Raw genomic sequence first — 11,217 nt, 5'->3', positions numbered from 1 at the left:
GTTCAACATTAGTTGAACAATAGAAAATATTATTTCGTGATTTTTTTCTTGTACTCCTGTCAATGAAATAGATAGGCAGAAAATTAGGTTGTAACAAAGAGGACGTTGTTAAGCAGAGTTTGCGACGAGTCGTTCGTATGGGTTTGCAAATCACATATCCAGTTAAGTCGTAAACACATTGACAATTCTAATAGTGCATACTTGTTTCTTAATTATTAGTATAATGATATTCGTAATTAGTCAATACCAAAAAATAGATCACATTAAGAGAGAGAGTGATGGAGATGATAACTATTACAACAGGTGGACGGTGGTTGACATCCCTTATTGGATATATCGAATCAACTACTTTAATAATGTCACACACAACTATTGTCTCCAAAAAATATTTTATTTGTATATTATGCTTGCATATTTTATACTTCAATTTCATAGTGACGATGTTATATCGTTGATTGTTTTTAGATATAAACAATGATCTTGCTTATTCCATGTAATAATAATGATAAAATAAAATTAATAAATTAATATTTCCCTCCTTTTTGCTTTTTTCCCTCGAATGTGTTCCAGAGGGCGAAACCCCCGAAAAATATGAAAATTTAGGGATTTCAGAGGCTTATTTAATCGGTTTTAGAGTCTACTAATATGTAGAAAATACATATATTTTTTTTCTCCCCGACGAATTTTGGTTTTTCTTTCCCGACGGGGGCCCTAGCCCACGAAACCCCCCCCCCCTGGCGCCACCCCTTCTTTTTTCACTCTATTGGAGTGAACCCTGTCTACTTCTGTATCTTCTACTCTTTACATTTAGACAGTTCACAACTTTTAACCAAATATTATAATTACAATATGTGCTATAAATCTATCGCTACTATTATTAATAATCATATTAATGAGAACCCCATTCGTATTTTTAAAAACATATTCCCAACTTACGTATATGATTAAGAAATAGTAGTTATTATAAATAATGTTTTCGAATATTATTCAATTAAACAAGTTTAAACAAGTGTATATTTGCTTCTCTGTAAAAGGTCAAGTAACTACTTAAGCGATAGCTGAAATATTATATTTCAAAATGAAATTTCCTTTGTATCAACTGATCTGAAGGAAACTGAGCAAGTTAATTAATACTTAACTGTGTAACATCACTTATGCGTTCTAATAGACATAACCACTCCATATTTTGGCCTAAAAATCCGACGTTCTTTTCTGCACTCCCCCAAACACCATACCGATTTTGCTATAAAGACGTCCACCCACTTTCAAGAATCTACGTCATATGGTTTTACCATTATAAAAAAAGGTAAAACCTCGTTAATCTTACGTTGTTAAAAAATAGCATCTATAGCATAACTAGATAACGAACGTTGTTTCGTTATTCTTAGGATTTGTTTATCTTGTTAATTTCCTCAATATCCTTATTTTGACTGGCTTAATCCTCATGTACGCCCTCTAGTGAAACGACCTGATTTCCTGGGGTAGTTTTTTTCCTATGAGAATTGCCAATGACGGAAAATTAAGCAGCCTGATTGGCTGTTCTGCGTCACGTGACTCCTAAATTCAGTCGAGTATGGAACAAGTAGTGCGATTAAAACAGCTCATCTTATTCCTGAGACAATTATGATTAATAATATAGTTGTCTCAGATTGTACGAAAAAGAGACTGCTTAATTCTTCAGGCTGCTTAATTCTTCTTCATTGACAATTCTCGTATAGGAAAAAAAATATCGCCCTCGGCTATGTGTAGAGTAACATAATTATTCTGTACACACTTCTTTGAGACTCACTCACTCTGACATTGCAACGTCACAAAAGGTTTTCATGTGGGATTGAACTTTCATCAGATCATTATACCATGAGCCAGATGCAAGACGGACGACGGTAGGACGTAGAACGTAATGACGTCACTAAAAGTCATCTGCGTGTGCAAGAACGTTAAGGTCACCGTCGAGTAGATTCTGGAACGCAATTTGGCCAAATCTACATAGGGTAGGACGCCAGGTAGGACGGTCACGCATGAGTGAATCCGTTCTAGCGTTGCGTCGTCGCACAAACCGAAAGCTCCCTATTGCTAAAGTTATGGGGTGTGACACTCCGATAGACAGTCCGAATAAATGTCCAAACCCCGTAATAACAAATAAATGAGTCTGCTGCTCTTGATTTCTTGAAGCGTTATTGTGGTTATTTTCATACAAAAAAGAACACATTAATAAGAAAACTGAGGCTGAAATTGCTTAAAAATTAAGAACAAAAAAAAGAACAAATTGAGGCTGAGAAACACTATACTGGTTCTTATAAATAAAATAAAAAAGTACTACACTTAGACCAACCTATTACCTGTCTATATTTAATTTTGTATAACAGACCCTTCCATAAACCATTATATTAAGTCCGCGATCACGATACAGATATTTAAGAATAGTATACACCAATACGTTTATACTTTAATTGAGGTCTACGATACTAAAGATATCGTTTGGTAGTACATTTCTGTCATTCGTTAAACGCATCATCAATATTGACACGACCAACGCGTTACTAACAAATAGGCCTACGGAGTTTTTATCGTTCAGGCTATTACAAATATGATATAATTATGTGTTCCTTCTAATCAATTAGTGAGAAATAATTATAAAAACAAATAACATACATGATAAACTAAGTTGGAATGCAGCTTCGTAATGTAACCTGGCATTTAATAGATTTTCCCTGAGGCATTTCCCCTGGAGTGAGTCGCATCCCAAGAGCGCTTCACAGAAGACGTTCACATGACTCACCGAGTTTGTCTCGCCATAGTGGTAGTTCGGGACATTCGAAGTTTCTACGTGCTGATTAAATAGTAGGCCAATTCCAAGTTTTTGTTAGATTCGCTTATTTACCGTATTTACTGTGTCTTTTAAAAGCAAAAAAAAAAATTTTTTTTAAGGGGAAAACAAGCGTTTTCTTTATGAATTAATGTTAATTCGTTATTTTTTTTTTCAGATAGGCCAATTTTTTTAAGATGTCAATATTTCTGCCGGCCTTCTTCATGTGCAATTTTATCTTGGTTCAAGCATCTGACCCATTCAATTATAACAGTAAGTTGCATTTGCTCTTTTTAGTTTGGTTTAAGTTCTGTTAACTACTGAGAAATCGCAATAGAATTTTTTGATACTATGCCATTAATAATCAACAGCTCCCTATTCGATTTCAGTAAAATTATCAATATAACAAACCCACTGGCCCAGTAGTGGGTAATTGGGGTTACTATTAGAATAGAATTGGTCACAAATAGACACCATTAGTTCAGTTTTACGTGCCGGGTAGCATATTTAAAACATTTATTAACAGTAATTTTCTGTACACAGACTTCTTCAGGCACTGTGTACAGAGAACTTATTTTCAACAAATATCGATAGTTTTAACTAGTTTTTAATTCCTCCTGTTTTAGGCCTACTTACCGACTTATACTAATAGGGTTTATCATATAATTTATCGTATAGAAAATGATCCATGTAGTCGACACTGCATGTATGACTACCACGTTCCAGTGTGTGGCAGTGATGGCGTGACGTACTTCAACGAATGCGTTATGAAAGTCTACGCTTGCTGGGAGGGCGTGCACACTACAGCACTGCATCATGGGAAATGCTTTCCGAAGCAAGTAGAACGTAAGGGATTTATTTCAATGCATTATATCCTCTAAAATATATCAATCTCAAATCTAAAAACGATTAGCTTACTTTGTATCTATTTCACTGAGATGTTGCCTGTCAGAAAAAGACCCTCTTCAATTAACAGACGTTTAAATTACAATCTCCAGAGTACGGTACGGTATTTGCATAATGGCTATGATATCTGCCAGATTAAATAAGTTTTCTAAAATCATTGAAAAAAATTATCTGTTTGATACCCTAAAAGTTATGTGAATCTTTTGAATGAGCAAACCAGTGTTTTATTCATCTTAATGCATGATTTTCGGCATTAATGATGTATATTTGTCAAAAGTAAACTTTTGTTTACCACTGGAGTCCAAGTTATGAAGGCTTCTTAGAATTATCAGAAATAGGAATAAAAAATATCGAGAAGCGTCTTCTTGGAAACCTCGTGTTTGACCTCTACAGAATTGCATGTTGTCCTACCGCAAAGAGGAAGTCCTTAGAGAAATGAATGTTAAGTCAGTGTCTTTCTGTCACGTTTCTTCTGTTTTATATTCTTATGACATATGACCTACTATTCATTAACATCGTTGGCACATTGTCCTTTACAATTTATATTATCCGTAGGCATGTTCTGTTAATTTTTATCTATAATATTGTTGTTTGCGATGTGGTTAATTGTCCCTAATTTATTTCGATTTTCTCCAGGTAGTCAATGTGAGCACCATTGTTCGAACGTCGTATCTCCTGTCTGTGGCACAGATGACAAAACATACAACAATGAATGTTTATTAAATCAAGAGAGATGTTATAATGGACCACAGTTAACAAAGCAGTATAACGGGTTTTGTTTAACAATAAGTAATTATTTTACATTGAGCCTTATTGAATTAAAATAAAAAGTAAAAATATTATTATAATGATACAATGTAATATCATCGTTGTCATTATGTACCATAATCACCATATAATAATGTGATATGTGATATATAATATGCCATATGTTATGCGATGTAATGGCATGTAAGCTGATGTGATCTTTTGTATGATGGTAGGCATATGATATGATATGATATGTGATATGATATGATATATGGTATCATGGTATGATACGATAGGCCTATTTGATACCGTATATGATGTGGTAAGACTTCGTGAAAGGATGTATCGTAATGATGATAGCAATAAGATGACGACGACAATTTCGTTGGCGACATCTGACAACAGTGATGATGGCCGGTGACGACGATGCTGTTTAAAAATCAGGATGCGCTTGTCAAAAATTATGATGACGCTAATGTTGATGATGATGATGATCATCATCATGATCATAGCGAGGACAAGTTTGTAGATAAAAAAGCATTTTTCCCATTCAATTAGACTCATACACAGCAGCTTGTGGGAGACATGCAAGTTTAAAATACCATCCAGTGTGTGGCACTAATGGCGTGTCATACTTGAATAAGGACGTCTTATCCAAGACTGCGTGTCATAACTTAGATTTTGATCTGCGTGTTAAATCGTTTGGAGAGTGCAGATACAAACGAAGTAAGTTTTCATAGGTAATATTTTTTCTAAATATTAATATTTACATTATTAGGCCTATAGTTACAGTATGGAAATTCAACTCGAGACTATATCTGCACCAACGTCAAAATCAAAGGATACGGTGTTAATTTAGGCCTTTAACGAATTCAGAGAAACTTGACAATCTACGTACTGTTTTGGTCATTTTGGTGTTAACTTATTGTTGCGCTTTTTACAATCACATAATTACCAACCGTCTCGTATCGTGCGGAACGGTCCCGCATTTCAAAGTGATTTTAGTTGAAAACAAGCATTTTGCTAAAACCATGGGAGTCGATTGGTGGGGACAAGGGGGTGGCGTCCCCCCCCCCCTTTTTTTCAAAGTGGGGGGGGGGGGAACATCCCTCTTTTCACCAATCTTCTATAATTTTTACACTTTTACAAGCGAATGGAAAGAATAACAATTACGGATGACTCATGAATCCTACCAAAAGTTTACAAACTCCTGTGTTACGTTGACGCAGTCTCGCAATGACGCCATAATAATCAGTGGCAGATTCAAGTGGGGCCGAGTCGGCCCTAATTTTTTCAAAATTATTTTTTAAAAATGGAAAAAAAAGGCTATATGCGCCAGAGCTTCCGGGGCTTCGCCCCCTGGTCCCCAACCTTTGCTTGGGCCTGCGGCCCAAGGCTTTATTTTCATCTCGTTCCCCCCCCCCCCACTTTCAGCCACGGATCGACGCCCTTGGCTAAAACACATAAATTTGTCACGCATTTAGCACAGGTCTATGCGTGATAACGAATTATCACGAATCCAGGGGAAAATTTATTTAAAATTAGAAGAAATTTGTTTTATTAAAAATACAAAAGCGGTCATGCATTAACTTGATTCATTAGATTGCAGTATTTACGTGAATAGGCCTTAATTTACTGAATTGATCAGTATGCCTATTCATATTTTGTTTGTTTAAGTAATGAAAAGTTTGTATACATCGGGTGCTCAAATTAAACATAATATAGGCCCTTTAAACTCAAATTTTATGTGGCTTTATTAAAAATATTTTGTTTATGTATCGTACTCGGTATTGTCAACAAACACTTCCTGAAATCGTTTTAAACACAAAATGCTCAGAGCACCAAGGGCCTGGTGGTTTTTTTTTTTTGTTTTTTTTTACTGAAAACAATAGGAATAATAATGATAAGGACGTTGATGATGATGATGTTGATCTAATCTGGTCATTTATATAGCGCCTTTCTTTACTGATACTAAGCGCTGTAATTTTTTCCCTGGTCATTGGGTTCATATTCTTAAGTGTTTCTGCCATCTAGGCGAAGGAGCAGGCAACCCCACCAGGTACTCATTTATACTTTTGGGTGGAGAGAAGCAACGCAGATAAAGTGCCTTCCTCAAGGAGACACAAGCAAAATGCACAGTGAGGGATTGAACCCCTGACCTCGAGGTTGGGAAACCAACCGTTCCCGCTGCGTCACTGCCGCTTCCAAATGATGATGACAATGCTATTGATGGTGATATCGATGATGCTGTTCATGATGATAATAATGATAATGTTGATGATGATGATGATGATGTTTATGATAATGTTAGGTCCATTCCTTTAGTAATTACGCAAAGCGTAGTTTGATCTAAGCATAGAAAATATATTCAGAGTTTCCATACCCATCCTTGTTCATATCTTGTAGAAGCTAGAAGGCGGTGTCGATCTGTGATGAAGAAGGAGTTTAAGTACGAGCCTGTTTGCGGGAGTGATTACAAGACACACGAAAACACTGCTGTCCTAAAATATAGAAAATGCCTCCAACAACCAGCACATTTAACTGTGATGTATAAAGGAGAATGTCGCTTCAAAAGTAAGTCGAGGTTGTTGGAGTTGTTCTCGCATTGTATGTCATTTTTGTTTTATGATTATTCTTTAAAAAATGGTTATATGGGACCAATGCGCACTCTTTGCAACAAAATAGCGGGATCGCAGCTTTCAGCTTTAATGTAGTTTCGATAAGTCAGTACCAGCTCTACCATATGAAAATTGATGGTAGTGAATTAATATCAAAATGCGAACATACTGTATAGGCTTTATGTAATTTCAGTGATTCTTTCTTTAGATATTAAAAAGTCTTTCACGCATTTGGCAGCCTTACAAAACGGCTATGAATCAGCACGTAGACTGTGAATTCGCGGTCAGATCAGTGCGCAATCTTTGCAACAAATAAGGGATCGCAGCTTTAATGTAACCAAAGAGTATAAAACTGATGTAACTTTCGAAAAGCCATGGCCAGTAACCCGAGCTGTGCCATAGGATCGAGGAGTGAATTAAAATCAAAATGCGAATATACGGTACTTTATAGGCTGTATGTAATTTTAGTGATTCGTACTTTATCTTATACATTTTAAAAATTCTTTCCCGCATTTGGCAGCCTTTTGTTAATTTTTATACCAGAAGTTATATATTAATCAAAATTGTTTCAAGATCAACTCTAAGAAAAATGATGGGCCTACTCATTGTCGTATTCGAATTAAAAAGGTCGAAATTGATACTATAAAATAATTTAAACGCGCCATAAGACTAATTATCTGATTGACTCATTGTGGTATATTTGCGTTTAATCATTTTGTAGGTAAAGGAAAGAAGCAAAATAGACCAAAGGAAAACCCGTCAAACAAGCAACAGCCAACAAACCCACCCACATTAACCATAAATACACCAACCTTGCCGACGAAAACACCGACACCGCCACCACCCCCAATACCACCAACACCACCGCCTTCAGTAACTACAACTGCTCCAGTAAAAAAAAGTACTACACATTACAAAACAACTGCAGCGACAATGGCAGATAGGCAAAAAACTACCAAACGACCGGTAACACAAAGCCCAGTTACTGTTACAAAAACCGACATACCGCCTTTTTCAAAAACAGAACGAGTATCTCCAATAGTCAATGAAATTACAGATATGGTCACTGATGGACCCATCGCAACAGAGAATATTTCATCACTGACTAACGTCATCATTCAATCAAACACTCCGTATGACGGTATGACATCGCCGTCAGATATAGACGCTACGCCATCAGATAAGAAAAGTACACGAGACGTGCCGATAGTAACTGTTTTAAATACAATTCAAGAGTCAACAGTGATCAATAAAGTTACAAATATGATCACTGATCAACCTATCGTAACTGAGGAGAGTTCATCGCCGGCAAACGCCATCATTCAGTCGAACACTCTGTCTGACGGCACGACACCACCGTCCCAACCAGAACCAGAACCAGAACCAGAACCAGAACCAGGCCAGGACTCTACGCAGTCACATACAGAAGGTACAACAAGCGACGTAGTGACTGCTTCAAATGAAATTCAAAAGTCAACAACGATCAATACAATTACAGATATGGTCACTGATCAACTAATCATAACAGAGAAAGTTTCATCTCCGGTTAACGTCATCATTCAGTCAAAAACATCGACCGAAGGTACACCGCCGTCTGTGGACGCTACATCGTCAGATACGAAATCTACACAAAATGACGTAGATATATTCACTGAAACACCAATAAAAACTGAGGAAACTTTATTACAGACCGATGTTGCCAGTGACATCACTGAGTCATTGGCTCCATTAGAGGGTACTACATCGCCATCAGATCTTGGCGTGGGTTTTACTTATCTTGGCAAATCAAAACCACCAAAAATTGAAGACAGAAGTGTACCAAGAGGATACTGGAAGGTCTCTACTCTTCCTTATCCACATCCTCCGGTCACTGAAGTGACGAACATTACGGCAGATCGCACTACAATATTGGAAACAATTGTAAGTGGAATCGAGACAGCGACTCGTGGCAATGACATCGAAAACACGCAGGTGACAGAAACTGTAGAACATACAGATAAGGAAGAACTAAAGTCTTTAACTAACTTAGATAGGGATGTATCTTCTGTGAAATTCTTCATAACAGAAGAGCCACTGAAGATGCCTATACATTTGACAGACAAAACAAATGTTGAAACAACAAGTAGGCCTATGCAAGAAATAAACACAGTAGGGGTTGGTTTTATAACACTCGCGACTGATGTTACCGACAAAATAATTGTCGATGCTGGTGATACAGAAACAACCAAAGAGACACCGATTGAAGGTTATTTGTTTTCAAAAGCGACTACTGAGCAGACAATAAAACATGAAATGAGTATTAATGTAACAACATTCTCAATTGATACTGATAAACCAACAGATGATGTTCAAAATAGTACCCGTATACAAACAGAAACAATGACAAGGGTAGTGACAGAGGTGAAGACAGAAATTCAGACAGAAGGAGTTACCGATTCAAACACTGGTGAATCCAGTTAAATTCAGATCAAAATGGGTGGGTTAAGGAGTTTAAATGTAGCATACTAGGGGACGGGGTCACTGGGTGGAGTCACCGTTTTGGAGGCTATTTTGAGTAATACTAACATGTTGTTTAAGAAAAAGCTGGACACGGTATTTCGTTCCCATGGCCCCTCTACAAAATGGATTTTTTAAAATAGCGATTGTCAAAAGTCCTGGGATTAGGCCCATACATGCCTGAAATGCAAATCCATATTGAAGAAAAAAAAACCACCAATAACCACAAATTAAAACTACAAATAGGCCAACAAAATATTGATATGCTGCATAACAGTGCCTACATTATTGTATTGTATTGCATAAAATGTATTAGATGCTCATGCGCCAGGTAAGGTGTTTGTTAAATACCAGGCACAAGAGTAAATGGAAGAAAGTAGGAGAGTCCTTAGGCGAGGCCAATGCGTTACTCTCCGCTGCGAATGACTCTTGTGATTCCCCAAACGTGGGGAACTCGGGTGAATAATTAAATTGTAGTGGGCGACTGCCTTTGTGCTACATTTAATGTATTAGATAGGTTTTAATATTTTAATAGTGAGTATGGCAGTTAGTAGACTTCACGTGTCTATAAGCAAGTGCCACTGATTTAAACATGTGGAATTATTATATAGTAATTTTACCAATTAAATGTTTATTAAATTGTTTAGTTTAGGAATACCTGTGCATATAATGTAACGAATTGTAGTAGTCTCGTATTTACTTTGGAAACAAACATCGTCTCAAAGAGTCGTCTTTAAAATAAATTTTTTTTAAAGTTCGAACAGGCTTAATAGGAATTGTTGTGTTGATTGCATGTACTTATTGATCGATCATTCAATACAAAGCTATTGCATGAATACCAACGTTCGGCCTGATTATTATCTTCGTTCAATAAAATTTGTTATAACATCTTTATAATATAGGTAAGCCTACAGTATATCTAAACTTCAGCCTGTGATTATAAAATTTACATCCATTAGCATTTTTATTAATAATTATTAGGCCTACTATTACGGTCGCGATTAAACTTTTCTTATATTTTCAACTTGGAAGAAAATCAAAGCGGAAATTATAAAGGGAAACATGGTGTCGCGTACGTTGGTTTTGAGTAACGACTCATTAATTTTATAATGGCGCCAGTGGTAGGGAAGTGGAGGTGAGCCAACAGCCATCTGTTTATACGGCCTCTAATACTACTAATATGCAGTGACGTAACACCTATGGGCTCTCATCCAGTGGTCCGCACAGGGACGTATCCGGGGGGGGGGAGCCGTGGGAGCCGCGGCTCCCCCCTTTGTACACAGTGTTAAAATGTTAAAGCTTATTCTTGAGCCAATACAAATTCTTTCCTGGGATCACTCAAAACGAATACTTCTAAAACATGTAAATATGCATCAGTACACGTTATACATAGGCCTAATAGAACATATAGGCCTAAGCATGATTTTAAAAAAAAACTTAAATCTATAAATCTCAGGCCATGTCTTTTAAGATAGAAATACGATGCTGTGGTTCAATTTCGTTTTTATTCTTTTCCAAGTTTCTTTAAATTTTGTTTAATAATACTACTACTAATAGTAATAATAATAATAACGATGATGATGATGATGACGATAGTAATAATTGATAATAATATTAATAGCAATAAAAAGTGAAGAAAAC

At 36.4% G+C, this 11,217-nt stretch overlaps 1 protein-coding gene across 1 annotated transcript; it reads left to right on the top strand.

The window, feature by feature from the left end:
* Positions 1-2,984: 2,984 nt before the first annotated feature.
* On the top strand, positions 2,985-10,412 carry LOC117115381 (mucin-2-like). The gene is made up of 6 exons (XM_033259151.1): positions 2,985-3,079; positions 3,485-3,652; positions 4,349-4,501; positions 5,021-5,188; positions 6,869-7,036; positions 7,802-10,412. Exons 1-6 carry the CDS (start codon positions 3,004-3,006, stop codon positions 9,538-9,540), a joined length of 2,472 nt encoding a protein of 823 aa, XP_033115042.1. The 5' UTR covers positions 2,985-3,003; the 3' UTR covers positions 9,541-10,412.
* Positions 10,413-11,217: the final 805 nt, after the last annotated feature.

Source organism: Anneissia japonica, unplaced genomic scaffold, assembly GCF_011630105.1.
Source record: "Anneissia japonica isolate Jap-2015-1 unplaced genomic scaffold, ASM1163010v1 scaffold287733_len118669_cov163, whole genome shotgun sequence".
Lineage (NCBI taxonomy): Eukaryota > Metazoa > Echinodermata > Crinoidea > Comatulida > Comatulidae > Anneissia > Anneissia japonica.
This window is presented reverse-complemented; position numbering and strand designations above follow the sequence as displayed.

Excerpts from the sequence above, each read along its gene's own strand:
- LOC117115381 (XM_033259151.1), top strand. The coding sequence starts at position 3,004 with ATGTCAATATTTCTGCCGGCCTTCTTCATGTGCAATTTTATCTTGGTT. Across the intron at positions 3,653-4,348 it reads CTTTCCGAAGCAAGTAGAAC|GTAGTCAATGTGAGCACCAT; the intron begins GTAAGGGATTTA and ends GATTTTCTCCAG. Across the intron at positions 5,189-6,868 it reads AGAGTGCAGATACAAACGAA|AAGCTAGAAGGCGGTGTCGA; the intron begins GTAAGTTTTCAT and ends CATATCTTGTAG.